Source organism: Indicator indicator, chromosome 13 (genome assembly GCF_027791375.1).
Source record: "Indicator indicator isolate 239-I01 chromosome 13, UM_Iind_1.1, whole genome shotgun sequence".
Lineage (NCBI taxonomy): Eukaryota > Metazoa > Chordata > Aves > Piciformes > Indicatoridae > Indicator > Indicator indicator.
In genome coordinates, this window is record NC_072022.1 from 29,373,592 (window position 1) to 29,388,574 (window position 14,983).

A 14,983-nucleotide genomic window follows, 5' to 3' on the forward strand; every position below is an offset into this window, starting at 1 on the left:
AAGAGGGGCAAATACCAGACAGGCTCCTGGCAGGACACTGGTCAGAAGCCTCCATGCTAAATCTTCACTCCTCAAGCACACTGTTCCCTTGGCAAACCGTGCTCCTACCCTTCCATCCTGCTTGTCTTGCAGCTCCAGGCCCCATGGAAGCAGGAATGGGTCCCAGCAAGCCACAGTGCATGGTATCCAGCCATACAGTGCTATCAGCAGTCACTGGCCAGTGCATAGCTTCCACGCCTGGGCAGGGAACCATGGGCTGGGCACCCTGAAACCGACATCCACACACCAGAATTTTCAAGTTCTTCTCATTCTTCTTCCTCTGTTGCCTGCCCTGGGATGTTCCCCCATTCAGTATCACCAAAACCCAAGGGCTCAGTGCTACACAGACATGACTACTGCTGTTTCAGCAGCAGGACTACATTTCCTTGTGGGAAAGGTGACATCCACCCATAGATGCCCTCCTCCAAACAACAGCAAAGATGTCAGCAGCCCAGTGCTTGCTGCTGAGGCCAGACCACACGCACTCCTCCCCAGGCAGCAGCCAAAGCCTTTCTGGGCCCCCCAGCCCTCAAGAGCGGCACTCACTGGTGGTGCTTCCTGACATCTGGATGATGCACTTGGATTCCCGGCTCATCTCCCGGGAGTTGAAGGGCCGGACGCGCACCGCTACCTTCACCGACGCCCCTGCCATGGCTCCAGCTGGGGGGTCCTGTTGGCAGGGAGCAGTGGCTGTGCTGCAAGGAGGGAGGACAAGGTTAGGAAAGCTCACACCCAGGTCCCCACCTCGTGGCTGCACTGGAAACACAAACAGAGAGTCTGTGCCACAGGGTCTCCCCTGCTCTGTAAGAAAAGTGACATTTTGCTTTGTTCCTCAGCCTGCCTGCATTTGGCCTCTCCCACTTACCCCTCATATCTCAGGTCAGAACTCCCTGATCAGTCCCAGGAGACATCCCTGCCCTTACCCTAGGGCTGCACCCATAGTTTACATCACCCTGCAGCATCACTCCATAGGCGCCCACAGCAGGTGAGAGGGACATGTTGGCACTGTCAGTATCAGCACGGCCCCAAGGAGCAGTGTTTCCATCCCTGCGTGCCAGCAGCACTCAGCAGGCAGACCCTCACCTGAAAGCAAGCCCAAAAGCTCCTGTCCATCACCCAAGCCTCCTGCCTCCACTCCAGCCTCCGCAGAGCGGGGACCAGGCAACAGGACCATGTGGAGGAGGAGCAGAAGAACTATGGCATCCATGTGAGAAAGGAGGCAGCTGCTGAACACAGCCACTGCTATTTGTTATTTGTTCAGCTCCTGGCAAAAGCAGAAGCACAGAGTCAGCAGGAGCAGCACCAGCCAACAAGCTGGTGCAAATCGCACCTTGCAGGAGCTCCCAGGTCACCAGTGTTTTCCACTCCTTTTTAAATCATTAATCACAAGCTCACAACTGCTCTTTAACACCTTTCAGAGACATAGCTCATTCCAGCAGTCCTGTGCAGGCTTTCTGCAGCAACTCCCACCTTTCCCAAGCCCCAGTTAAGCCTCACAAGTACTGAAAAGGACACTGGGGTCCTTCCCTTGACCACTGGGTCCTATGGCATCAGCCCTGACAAAATCGATTTCTGGCTTCTAGAATCCATCCCCTCTTCTGCCCATCTCCTGCTCCCTGGCTCCTGCCAGCAGAACAGGAGCTCAGCACCCCACAGCATGGGCAGTCATCAGCTCCTCCTGCATCCCTGCCAGCAGGACTCCTGCAAGGGTGTTTGCAAATGCCATGTGCCTTTCTGAGACGGGTCTTTGCCAGCAGGATGCTCTCTCCTATACAGAGGAGATCAGGCACAGCTCTGGTTACACAGACAATGACCTGAGAGGAAGTGGAGCAGCGGGTCCTCAACACAAGATGCGTTTACTACAGTGGAAATTAAAAATACAGCTGAATTTGTAAGGCAAAGGAGGAAAAAACCCATAAACCCACAGAACGGAAAGTGTCCCAAGAGAGGGGGATGCCTTTAAAATTAACTGAGGTTTGATAGCTCTGGTTTCATATCCAAAGGAGGTGGAAAGCAAATCAATATATGCTCTGCAAAAAGGCAGGTATATTCATGTCTTGGTGGAAAACTTTGCAGCCAGAAAGTATTATAAGCTCAGTGCTGTCTTTCAAAAATGCTTCACCTGTTTTAGAAGCAAGACTGCATCCCTGACAGCAAGAAGAGGACAAATCTTCTCCCATCATTCCCAAACCCTCCTCTCACTGCCCAGCTGAAATATCACTGGAGCCCCCAGTGTGCTCAGCCAGCAATCCCACCCTTAAATCCCACCAACCCAAGCATTCAGTCTCAGGTTTTTCTGAGTGTGCATTAAGTGGGTGCTTGACACAAGCGTGGAGTCCCTGAGCCAGTGGGCAGGCTGCTGCATGCCAAAAGGCACTCTGCTGCTTTCTCAGATCGCGGAGAAAACGAAAATTAAACAAGACTCCTTGCCAAAGGGGAATGAACAAGTCAGCTTTCCCATGAAACAATGGGATATATTCCTGGGTGGAAGGGCTGCATCCTAACAAGGCAGTCAGCTCAAGCTGCCCCACCCTGTGACACTGCTGGTGCTCAGGAACAATGGATCTGTTGTCAGGCTAAATCCCACGCAGCACCTGAAAACTGCCCATGTCAACTGTGCTTCACTCTCCACCCCCCGATTAGCACTGCAGTTTCTCCAGATCCAAAGGATGCAAAGTGGGTGGGTCAGGTTCCTGGACTCCCACCTTGCAGCACAGCCCTCAGCAAGAGACACTGTCACCAGGCCGCCACATCCATCAGCAACCCCACCCAGGTTGACTGCTGCCCTTGTGCCATTCCCATCACAGCCTCCCCAGCCCTATCACGTCTCACAAAGGAGCTCCAATTTCTCCTTCATCCCAATTTTCCAGGCATCATGTCTTGCTGCATGCCCTCCATCAGTAGCTGCTTGGCCCCTGCTGCCAAGAGGGCCTGCTCAGCCCTACACCAGTGCCACCCCCAGCCCAACCCCACTGGCTGTGAGAAGCCCCCTCTTCATCAGCTGAACCTTTCCTCTCTGCCTGCCATCCTACTGCCCACATCCCAGTGTATTCCCAGCAAGCCATCTGGCCCACCTAGCTCAACACCATGGGCTCCTCTCCCTGCCCACATTCCCTGCTGCAGAGCTGCAAGCTCCATTTTCTGTCTCCATCCATCCCCTCCAGCTCCCTCAGCCAGCACCTTACTCCTTCCCTCCTGCTCACCCGCAGCTCTCTTGGTCCACCTCTGCACAGCAGTGCAGACTCCAGGCAGCACTATGTCCCGAGCTCAGCTCTCCTTCCTCCAGCTCTCACTTTCCTGTTTTGGTCAGGAATTGGACCTGCACGCACGGTGACATGGCAGCACCACCAGCTGGGGCCAGCACCCACATCACCATCCCATGGAGAGAGGGAATGCTGCAGACAGGCTGTGGGCAGGCAGGGCAGGGGTAAGCAGGCGGCTCAAGCCCAGCCATCCTGCTCTGCCTAGGGACAGCCATTCCGCTCTGCCTGCTTAATCTGCCATCGAGAGAAATTCAATAGGCTGCTATCAGCCTTCCACTGGGAGCAGGCCACCAGCTCGGCCGTGCTCCCTGCTCCTTCCCTGGGCCACTCCCACGCACAAAGTAGACAGCTGAGGAGGGCAGCAGAGTCCCTGGGGCCATGGTGCCAGGGGAACATCCAGGCCTGTCTCCAGCTCTGCAGAGCATCTCTTTCTGCATTTTTTGTGCAGCCCACTATGCTCTGCCCATCCCTACTGATGCATCCTCTAGCCCCTGGCAATGAGTGAAAGAGAGCAATGATTAACTGGATCAGCTGAGATTAACTAACGAGAGTTATTGACTGACAGCCCTCTCTGCCATGGCTATGAGGTGGCCAGTGGGACAGGAATCACTTTCCCCAAGTGCCATCTACAGCAAATTCTTTCCTTAAGGATGCTGCAGGGACACGCCAGGCAGCCTGTGCTCTGCTGCAGGGCTGGATAATGCTAACGTGGGGTGGCACAGGCAGGACACCACAATCCCTGTGCACAGCATGGGGCAGAGGCCACCTCACTGTGGCTGCAGGCCATGCTCTCTTTTGTCTGAGAGCATCCCCAAGTCATCTCAGTGGCAAGGGGGATCACTGCATCTGGATGTGCCTCCCAAGTCACAGTGTCCTCAACTTCTGATAAGCTTTGTTTGAAGGAGCCCTTAACCTGCACCCCTCGTCAGGGCCCTTTCAGCTCCATCTGGGATTGTGGGACCCTGCCTGCTGTTTGGGGACAACAAGAACAGTGACGGACACTGGAGGCAGCTGGCCCAGATGATGAGGCACTATCTGTGCATGACAGCAAATCCCGTGGCAGCTCTTCACTTGTGTCCTGCCCTGCACAGTGCAAGGGACCGTGACGGTGCAGTTTTCCCTGGAACAGTACCTGCAGCTGAGGAAGCAGCCTGGAGGACAGCCCAGGGCAGGGGCTGGAGCCCTGCCATCCCCAGCTGAAATTCATCCCCTCTGTTTCCCTTATGCCATCATGTCTGTCGGCCCTGTGCCTCCTTCACCTCACTTCCACCTCAATGGGGAACACGGCTTCAGGGCAGTGTTTGAAGCTTGTTGGGAGTTTCAATGTGGATTAAATTTGCAGGTAGCAAATTTAAGGCAGTTGGTCCTACTTGTTGTCAGCCAGTTCCCTGTTACTGCTACAAAGGTAAGGCCACTCACAGTCTGTTGCCCGTTGTCTCCATCCTCTCCTGGATGCTAAAACCCACTGCAGGGAAAAGCTGCATAGAAAAGGCAATGAGCTCTGGCAGGTTACCAGCATGGCTGGATACAAAGAGGGGTGGGAAGCCAGCGATGGGGGCTGGAACACAGGTCCCAATACCTCCCAAGGTTTTGGGGGCTGCAGCTGTGGTCACACATAGGGAGGAAAGGGCCTGGTGGTAGCATCTGTGCCAGTAACAGCTGCAACCTCCCATTCAAAATGGAGGTCAACAGCAGTGTGTGTGGACAGCAGAGACTACCACATCCCTGACTGTACCCTGGAAGGAAGTCTACTGTCCCTCCCCCTGCGTCTCTGTGCCACCAAAGCCACCACCTAAGGGGCTGTTCTGGGCACCACCGACTGGAAGGATGGCCATAGGGTGACAAAGTTGATGCTCAGCTGGTTCCCTGTCCTCCCCAAGCCCTGCGCAGGGGGCGTGGGACCTCAGCAGGCAGGAGACTCCTGGGTCTGTGAGGCCCAGGAGGGGAGATGCTGACCCATGTGGGAAGAGGAAGGGCAGAGGAGGAAGGCAACAGGAGAGGTGCGAGGCTGCTCCCTGGGAGCCAGGGTGCCCAAGTGCAGGGTTCCGCACCTGCCCCTCCACCCAGAAACCACCTCATCCTCCGGCGAGAAGCCATCAGCGCTGGCCCACAGTGACATTGCAGCCCTTGCCTAGTTGTCTGCAAGTGCAAGCTCAGCAGCAGAAAGCAAGAGCCTCGGCTTGGCAGCAGCTTTGTGAGCCCATCCCCACCCATGACAGCCCCAGGGACGCCCGCGGCTTCTTCCAGCATCATGATGCTGTTCAGCACCGTGAAGGATGTCTCAGCTTCCCAGGCAGCGACACCTGCCCCCAGGGGATAGCGGAGCTGCCTCGGGGGTGACGAGGGCTCCGTGTGTCGCCTCTCACGAGCTGCAGGGACGGCATCCTCGCCCTCCCCGCCCCAGCCTCGTAGCGAGGGTGCAGAGGCCTCACCCCGTCCCCAACGAGTCCCCCCCCCCCCCCCCCCCATTCCCCCACTCCCGGCGGCAAGATCCTTCTGGAAGCTGGGGCGGCACCCACCGGAGACCGCGACGGGAACCCGCGGGAAGACCTCTCCGGCCCGGCCTCCCTCCCCCGCGCCTCGGGGTTCCCCGCAAAATGGCGGCCAGCCGCAGGCCCCCAGCCCCGCCGGACCTCCCAACGCCACGCCTCGCTGCTGTCGGGGCCGAGAGGGGCGGCAAGCACTGGGACCCCTCCTCAGCCAGCGTCCGGCGTGGCGGGGTTGCCCGGTCTGGCACCGTGCCGTCTGTTCCTACCTGTGTCTGTGCCCGGTTCGGCGGAGCGCAGCGCTCAGCCGCGGCTGGAGAGCGCGGGCATGAAGCCGAGCCGCGCCGTGCGGTGCCGGTGTCGGTGCCGGTGCGGATGGAAGCAGCCCCGCCCCTGCGGTGCCCGCCCGCCCCGCCCCGCGCGCTGGTTGGCCGCCGCCGCCGCCCGGGGCAGAGGGGGAACCGAGAGAACGCAAGCTGGGGATGGAACGGTGACGTCAGCGCATCCCACCCCCCCATCCCTGGTCCGCGCAGCGGAATCGGCTGCAAGGGCGTGGGCAGGGGCGGGGCCCCCAGGTCACCTGGCAACCATCGCCCGGCAACCGCCCTCCCCCCAGCCCGGCTTCCCCGGGTGCGGTACCCCTGTCCCGCCGGCACCCTGCCTCGGGAACTGTCTCCCCTGAGCCTCCCGTCAGCACCGTGGTCCCCCCTCCGGAGCCAGCCCTGGGCCCCCAGGCTCCGGCAGCCCTCGCCTGCCGGCATTCATCCCCGATGTGGAGCTGCTTCAGCTCCCAGCCCGGTGAGCCCCCCGCCCCGCAACCCGGCGACACGGCAGGCTCCCATCCATCTGCGCTGGGGAATTGAGCCCATCGCAGAAAGCAGATGACGCCTTTCCTGCCAGCTGTTTCCAGCAGCGCATTCTCCCTCGCCCCTCCAAGCCAGCCATGAGGTCACACGTCCCCTCCCTGCCCCAGCCTTTGCACAAGCCTCCTTGGAAGACAGGCAGCCGAGGGGTCTTCATCCATCCACCCACAGCGGTGGTGGGTGTCCAGCAGGTCTTTCCTGCCGGTGCCTTAGGGACCGTTTTCAGGGACGCCATGAGCATCCGGCAGCAACCGCAGCAGGGAGAGTCTTCCCAGCCAGAGGAGCAGGAAGGGGCTGGCTTGGAACCTCTTAGGACATCAGGACTTATGATCCTCACTTTAGTAGAAGATGACTGGGCAGAAGTCCCCAAGACTAACCATGGTTTCCATCATCCATATGTTGTGTCAGCCACACTGGCTCCCAGCTCCTCTCAGATTATTGGGCTGCCTGGGCAGAAGTGCTCTTGCCTGGCACCATTGCCAGTCTGACATGCCTGTTAAACGTGTCTTCAGCACCAGCCACCAGTGCTAGCTCTTCCACCTCATAACTGTCATTTTGAGACCAAAGCTTTGATCACTGACTGGCACCTCTGGCCATGGACCCACTCCTGGTCTTGCCAGAAGCTGGCAGCAGGCAGCTGGTTTGCATTTCTGAGTACAGATAGCAGAGAACATGCCTGAGGACGGGCATGATACAATGGATTGTGGGCACATGTGGACAGTGACAGGGTGTACTGAAGAGGCACACATTGGTCTGTGGCATCACCAGGACATGCTGTGATGTCTGTGAACCAGGCTGAGCTCACAGAGTACTGCTGTCTGCCCTTGTGCAAACCATCCCAATGATGTCTCCTCTAGGTAGCTGTCATTGAGCCAGGTGTCAGAGAATCACAGAATCATAGAATGCATTGGGTTGAAAGGGAGCCTTGAGGATCACCTTGCCCAACCCCCCTGCAGTCAGCAGGGACACCTCCAACTAGAGCAGGCTGCTCAGGGCCCTCTTAATCTTGCTCTGGAATGTCTCTAAGTATGGGGCTTTCACCACCTCTCTGGGCCACCTGTTCCAGTGTCTCCGCATCCTCACTGTGCAGAATTTCCTCCTGATGTCCGACCTAACTCTGCCCTGCTACAATTCCAAACCATTGCTCCCCATCCTATCCCCACAGGCCCTTCTGAGCAGTTCCTCCCCAGCCTGCCTGGAGGTCCCCTTCAGATATTGAAATGCAGCTCTAAGGTCTCCCTGGAGCCTTCTCTTCCCCAGGCTGAACAGCCCCAACTCTCCCAGTCTGTCTTTAGGAGAGGTACTCCAGCCCCCAGATCGTAGCAGCTTCCTCTGGACCCTCTCCATCAGGTCCACATTATTCTTGTGTTAGCAGCCTCCTCTGGACCCTCTCCATCAGGTCCACATCATTCTTGTGTTGGAGCCCCACAGCAGGACACAGAACTGCAGGTGAGGTCTTCCCAGAGCAGAGCAGAGGGGCAGGATCCTCTCTCTCCAGCTCTGGCCACACTGCTTTGGATGCAGCCCAGGCTGCCCTTGGCCTTTCGTGCTGCCAGTGCCCATTGCTGGCTCCTGTCCAGCTTCTCCCCCACCAGCATCCTCAAGTCCTTCTCTACAGGGCTGCTCTCAATCTCATCACCCCCATCCCGGACTGATGTTGAGTGTTGCCCTGACCTTGCACTTTGCCTTAATGAATCTCAGGAGGTTCTTCTCAGCCCACCTCTCCAGACAGTCCAGGTCCCTCCAGATTGTATCCTGTCCCTCAGCCTTATCAACCACACCACTCAGCATGGTATCATCTGCAGACCTGCTGAAGGTGCCTCAGTCTCAGACTGTATCAGTGCTGAAGACATTGAACAGCACTTGTCCCAATACAGACCCTTGAGTGACACCACTTGTCACCTGTCTTCATCTGGATATCGAGCTGTTGACCACTAGTCTTTGGATGGAACCATCCAACCAATTCCTTATCCACTGGACAGTTCACCCATCAAATCCAACTCTCTTCAGTTTAGAGAGAAGGCTGTTCATAGAATGGTTTGGGTTGGAAGGCACCTTAAAGATCATCTAGCTCCAACCCCCTGCCATGGGCAGAGACACTTTTCACTAGACCAGACTCTTCAAGGTCTCATCCAGCCTGGCCTTAAACACCTCCAGTTGTGGGGGACTGTGCCCAAGGCTTTACCGAAGTCCAGATAGATGACATCCATTGGTCTTCCAGTGTCCTTCTACAGGGCAGCTCCTTGATCAGTGAGACCTAGCTGACAGAGCTTTGTACTGCTGGAATATTAGTGACTGTGGCAGCTGTGCCAAGCCACTCCCAGCACAACCACCCCATGCCACATGGGAGTTGCATACCCAGGAGCAGGAATCCCACCTGCTATGACAGCATTGGAAACCATCAACCACAGTGTCCTGCACAAGTGCTTTCCAGTAACAGAGGCTGGCATGCCTGGGGAGCAGCCCCCCTGCAGCACTAGCAAGGGAGGAATCCTCAAACTGAGGGGGCTTGAGACAGCAGGGGCAGTGCTGGTGGCACATTAACTGGATGAGGAGGTGGCCAGGGGCAGAGTCCAGGCCAGTGGTGGGGAGGCACCAAGACCCAGGGTCAGGGTCCACGGCGGTGTTGGGGACTGCTGGCACAGAATGTGTCGTGGTGCGGTGCTGGCCAGTGTGAGGGCAGCCTCCACTACTCCTCTGCTCTGGGCTCGGCTCCTGGGAATGGCCACCAGCTTGCTCCGTGTTCCCCCACCCCAGGGGCTGCTTCGGCCCCTGGCTGTGCCAGAAAGGTTGCTGCTGGGGCCGGGGCCCAGCAATGTGCCCCCCCGCATACTGGCTGCAGGGGGCCGACAGCTCCTGGGCCATATGCACCCTGAGGTGCTGCAGGTGAGCTGCCTCAACCCAGCCTTCCTCCCCTTCTCTCCCTCGCCCTTCCAAGAAGGGCTCTGCTGGAATGAGGAGGGCGGCAGTGATGTCAGCGGGTCCCCTGCTGCCACAGGTGATGGATGAGATCAAGGCAGGCATCCAGTATGCCTTCCAGACACAGAACCAGCTGACCTTGGCCATCAGTGGCACTGGCCACTGTGCCATGGAGGCTGCCCTCCTGAACCTGCTGGAGCACGGTGACACTGCGCTGGTGGCCATCAATGGCATCTGGGGACAACGCGCTGCCGACATCGCCAGGAGATTAGGTAGGCTGGAGATAGCTGGATGGTGCTGATGGGGCTCAGGGGACTGGGCTTGCAGGTGGGATGCCAGAATGTGATCCCTGGCTTGCAGTCCCAGCAGCAGTGATTAGTGGCATGGCTTCTGCAGCCCAGAAGCGCGCCAGGTTTCTTTCCAAAGTGATGTCCCTCCATTGATGGTGGTCATGGCTTTCCCACTGGGCAAATCTGCAGGAGGTCAGACCCTGGTGGGCAGCTGTGCTCCCGGTTCATGTACAATCAACTCCCTTGTGGTATAAGTTGCTGCCTAGTGGGAGGTATGCCCAAATCTCACCACCCTCTTCCCAAACCCTTCCCAGGAGCCAAAGTCCACGAGCTGCTGAAGCCACCGGGTGAGTACTTCACTCCGTGGGACATAGAGGAGGTGAGTGCCGGCCATGGTGTGGGGTGGTAAGGATGAACTATCCCTGGGGGCCATCACCTTCATCTGTATTTCATGCAGGGCCTGGTGCACCACAAGCCCTCAGTGCTCTTCATCACTCACGGCGAGTCCTCCACTGGAGTGCTGCAGCCGCTGGAGGGGCTGGGCGAGCTGTGCCACCGGTCAGTGTGTGGTGGGCATCTACAGGGGCTGGCAGCATGCCCAAGTTGCCACTGGGGATTGTGGCACAGGGATTTTCATGCCCCGAGTTCTCCTCTGGCTCTGCTGTGCTGGAAGCAGCTGACACCAGTGAAACAGCCTCAGGAGAATCAGGATTTGGGGCCTAGCAGTGGCAAGAGGAGGCCACAGAGACATCAAGCCAAGCTTTGTACTCCTACAGGCATGGCTGTCTGCTACTCGTGGATGCGGTGGCATCACTTGGGGGAGCCCCCATCTTCATGGACCAGCAGGGTAAGAGACAGTGCATCAGAGGCACCTGGGGAGCAAGAGAGCTCACTTCTGGGCAAGGCAGGGTAGGTGGTGGGATGAGTTCTACAACCATGTTTCAGGCTAGCAGCACTAGAAACTGGTCCATCTGCAGCTACAGAGCCCTCTGGAGGACCATCAACAATGCTGGGGTGTCCCTCAAAGCAGGCCAAACGCAACAGGACCTGCAGTGTGTGCCACTCTGTGCTTACCATTCACCACTTGCAGCCAGCTGGGGGTGTGTTCCAAATGGCGCCCCCAGTTCACTAAGCAGCTGCTTCCTCTCTCAAACAGAGATTGATGTTCTGTACTCAGGGTCTCAGAAAGTCCTCAATGTCCCCCCTGGCAGTGCCCTCATCTCCTTCAGCAAGCGAGCCAGGTGAGAGGAACCCTGTCCCACTATAGAGGGAAATGCAGTGAGGCTGGGGGGAGGCTATAATCCTCTCTGTTGTGCCAGTCTTCAGCTCTAGCCCCACATACCCAGGAGCAGCTCTGTGGGGTCAGAGCCCAACCTATCCCTGGGCAGTGATGGGCACTCGGGCCAGCCTCTGTGCCTGCTTTAGGGGCCCTCCCATAGGACTGATCCCACCCTAGAGCTGGTGAGGTCAAGGTCCAGCTTCTACCCAGCACTCTACTTTGCCAGGGAGAAGATGCTAAGGAGGAAGACAAAGCCCTTGTCCTTCTACCTGGACATGGGCTGGCTGGCAAACTACTGGGGCTGTGACGAGGAGCCACGGAGGTGAGTGCAGGCAGTGCCAGGGCAGAGGGCCACGGCCACCTGCACCCACACCCTTTGCCCCAGCCTGGGAGCTGCCTGCCCTGTAGGGCTCAGGCCCTGTCTCCCCATCACCCTGTCTGTTGGTCACAAAGTGGTCCCGGGTTGCATCCCCTCTGTGCTGGTTGAAGAGGAGGGAAGATGCTGTGCCCCAGCTTACCCCATCACAAGCTGGAGTCAGCTCTGCCACAGGCCCGACTGAGCCTACCTGGGTGCCCCTTGGGTTTTGCAGGTACCACCACACAGCACCCATCAACAGCTTCTTCAGCCTGCGAGAAGGCTTAGCCATGCTGGTGGAACTGGTGAGCGGCACTGGGCAGGCAGGGGGGCACTGGCAGTGCTTGGGGGAATGGTGGGTGCCAGGAGGTCCCCCCCAGAAGCAATGACCTTCTCCCTCCTCTCTGCCCACAGGGTCTGGAGAGCTCATGGGAGCAGCACCAGGCTAACTGCGTCCAGCTGTGCCAGGGCCTGCATGATCTGGGTCTTGAGCTCTTTGTGAAGGAGGAGGTGGGTGTGGGGCAAGCCCAACCCTGTGGTGCAGAGGCAGGATGAGGAGGACATGGTCTTGAGTGGATGGAGATATGCCTGGGCAGGTTTTGATGATGGAGAAAAACTCCTCCTCCAGTAATGCTCTCTCCTGGCAGGCTACGGGCTTAGTGGGGGCCAGGGCCACAGCCAGGAGCTGCAGGTTTAACCCAGTTTCTCTCTTCCCCAGAAGGCAAGACTTCCCACCATCACCACTGTCAAGGTGCCCAAGGGTTACAACTGGAAGGATATAGTAGCCTTTCTCATGGACAACCATGCCATCGAGATTGCTGGGGGCCTAGGTCCTTCTGTGGGCAAGGTGGGCAGCATCCTTCCCTCCCACTGACCACATCCAGGCACTGAACCCAGCTGTGGCCACATCTATCAGCAGCAGACCCCACAAGTAGCTGCTGCTGGCTGGTGAAAATGACACATACAGGTCTGGATGCATCACACAGCCTCCAGCAATGCAGAAGGGCTCCTAAACACACCCCCCACCTCCAGCAATGCAGAAGGGCTCTTAAACACACCCCCCACCTCCAGCAATGCAGAAGGACTCCTAAACACACCCCCCACCTCCAGCAATGCAGAGGGGCTCCTAAACATACCCCCCACCTCCAGCAATGCAGAAGGACTCCTAAACACACCCCCCACCTCCAGCAATGCAGAAGGGCTCCTAAACACACCTCCCACCTCCAGCAATGCAGAAGGACTTCTAAACACCCCCCCACCTCCAGCAATGCACAGGGACTCCTAAACACACCCCCACCTCCAGCAATGCACAGGGGCTCCTAAACACACACCCCCACCTCCAGCAATGCACAGGGGCTCCTAAACACCCCCAGCTGCTGCAGGTAACTGCATAACCCTGCACATCACTAGTGTCGCTAGCAGGGTGGCACGGCTTCGAAGAAGCACACATTAGGTAGGAGCGATCAGGGAGCTGTGCACCCCTGCTCCTGCCCAGCCATGCACATGGCCACTCCTGTTGTGTCCCCTGCTCCGCAGGGGAGCCCTGCACTCTGCCGCTGGCCGCTCCCCTGGCAGGGGGGTGGCCGCAAGAGCGGGCGCTGCAGACATCCTTCTCCTCCCAGGTCCTGCGAATCGGGCTCATGGGCTGCAACTCGACCAGGTGCAATGTGGACCGTCTGCTGCGTGCCCTGCGAGATGCCCTCGGGCGCTGCCACCGCAGCAGTCTGTGAGCAGCCCTGCAACAGTGTGGGGGGGCCCAGCACTTCCCTCCGTGCCTGGCTGCAGGCAGCTGGCAAGCAGAGGGACTCCACTCCCTCCCTCAGATGCTGGCAGGAAACGCTGCAACACTCTGCAACCCAAGCCAGAGCTGGAAGAGCAGGGGACATGGAGGTGAGGACTGCAGCTCGGCGAACACAGGATGTGACTCAAAACCCCCTCTTCGGGTCCCCCACGCAGAGTCATTCCTCACCCGGATCGCCTGCCACCCAGCTCCTCTTTCCCCAGCCCCAGTGCATGGCATGGCAGCCCCCACTGCAAGCACACTGGCTGGATGCAGGATCCAACCACAGGTCCCTTCCCTCTCACCACAATCACTCTCAGCTGTCCCTTTGCCAGAGCCCAGCAGCACAGGGTGCCAGCCATCCTTCCCCAGATTAGGTTCCCTGGGATGAAACACCTGCCTCGGAGCCCAGCTCTGCAGGTGGAGACCAGAGACCATGTACCCCAGCACAGCCACAAGAGACATGACCTCGCTCCCCGGTGCCAGCTCTCCTCAATAAAGTGACATGACAGCATGCTGTTCCCTGTCTCTGCTGCTCCCTGTCTCTGCTGCTCCCTGTCTCTGCTGCTCCTTGTCTCTGCTGTTCCGTGTCTCTGCTGCTCCCTGTCTCTGCTGTTCCCTGTCTCTACAGCTCCCTGTCTCTACAGCTCCCCTACTCTACAGCTCCCTGTCTCTACAGCTCCCCTTCTCTACAGCTCCCTATCTCTACAGCTCCCTGTCTCTGTTGCTCCCTATCTCTACAGCTCCCTGTCTCTACAGCTCCATGTCTCTGAAGCTCCCCTTCTCTACAGCTCCCTGTCTCTGCAGCTACCACTCTGCAGCTCCCTGTCTCTACAGCTCCCTGTCTCTGCAGCTCCCAGTCTCTACAGCTCCCTGTCTCTGCTGTTCCGTGTCTCTGCTGCTCCCTGTTTCTGCTGCTCCCTGTCTCTGCAGCTCCCCGTCTTTGCTGTTCCCTTACAACTCCCTCTCTACAGCTCCCTCTCTCTGCAACTCCCTGTCTCTGCAGACCCCAGTCTTTACAGCTCCCTGTCTCTACTGCTCCCTGTCTCTACAGCTCCCTGTCTCTGCTGCTCCCTGTCTCTGCAGCTCCCAGTCTCTGCAACTCCCAGTCTCTATAGCTCCCAGTCTCTACAGCTCCCTGTCTCTGCTGCTCCCTGTCTTTGCTGTTCCCTGTCTTACAACTCCCCCTCTACAGCTCCCTGTCTCTGCAACTCCCTGTCTCTGCAGCCCCCAGTCTCTACAGCTCCCTGTCTCTACAGCTCCCTGTCTCTGCTGCTCCCTGTCTCTACAGCTCCTCGTCTCTATAGCTCTCAGTCTCTACAGCTCCATGTCTCTGCTCATCCCTGTCTCTACAGCTCCCCTTCTCTACAGCTCCCTCTCTGCTGCTCCCTGTCTCTACAGCTCCCTGTCTCTATAGCGCTCAGTCTCTACAGCTCCATGTCTCTGCTCATCCCTGTCTCTACAGCTCTCCTTCTCTACAGCTCCCTGTCTCTACAGCTCCCTGTCTCTGCTGCTCCCTGTCTCTGCAGCTCCCTGTCTCTACAGCTCCATGTCTCTGAAGCTCCCCTTCTCTACAGCTCCCTCTCTACAGCTCCCCTTCTCTACAGCTCCCTCTCTCTACAGCTCCCTGTCTCTGCAGCTCCATGTCTCTCCTGCTCCCTGTCTCTGCAGCTCCCTGTCACTACAGCTCCCCTTCTCTACAGCTCCCC

At 58.2% G+C, this 14,983-nt stretch overlaps 2 protein-coding genes across 18 annotated transcripts in view; one reads left to right on the plus strand and one right to left on the minus strand.

The window, feature by feature from the left end:
* Positions 1-691, minus strand: part of KIF1A (kinesin family member 1A) — a 33,331-nt gene extending 32,640 nt beyond the window's left edge. For all 17 annotated transcript variants that reach the window (XM_054385825.1, XM_054385824.1, XM_054385823.1 and 14 more), the window contains exon 1: positions 586-691. In XM_054385825.1, coding sequence (XP_054241800.1) covers positions 586-691 — 106 coding nt within the window. The remainder of the gene's footprint in view (positions 1-585) is intronic.
* An 8,666-nt stretch (positions 692-9,357) lies between these two features.
* AGXT (alanine--glyoxylate aminotransferase) lies at positions 9,358-13,224 on the plus strand. The gene is made up of 11 exons (XM_054386048.1): positions 9,358-9,537; positions 9,650-9,842; positions 10,175-10,239; positions 10,318-10,418; positions 10,637-10,707; positions 11,017-11,101; positions 11,366-11,461; positions 11,730-11,799; positions 11,909-12,004; positions 12,213-12,341; positions 13,117-13,224. Exons 1-11 carry the CDS (start codon positions 9,373-9,375, stop codon positions 13,222-13,224), a joined length of 1,179 nt encoding a protein of 392 aa, XP_054242023.1. The 5' UTR covers positions 9,358-9,372.
* Positions 13,225-14,983: the final 1,759 nt, after the last annotated feature.

What these genes read in the sequence shown, in the direction of transcription:
- AGXT (XM_054386048.1), top strand. Translation starts at nt 9,373, where the DNA reads ATGGCCACCAGCTTGCTCCGTGTTCCCCCACCCCAGGGGCTGCTTCGG. An exon ending in TGTGACGAGGAGCCACGGAG is followed by an intron (nt 11,462 to 11,729) that starts GTGAGTGCAGGC and finishes TGGGTTTTGCAG; the next exon opens with GTACCACCACACAGCACCCA. An exon ending in TAGCCATGCTGGTGGAACTG is followed by an intron (nt 11,800 to 11,908) that starts GTGAGCGGCACT and finishes CTCTGCCCACAG; the next exon opens with GGTCTGGAGAGCTCATGGGA.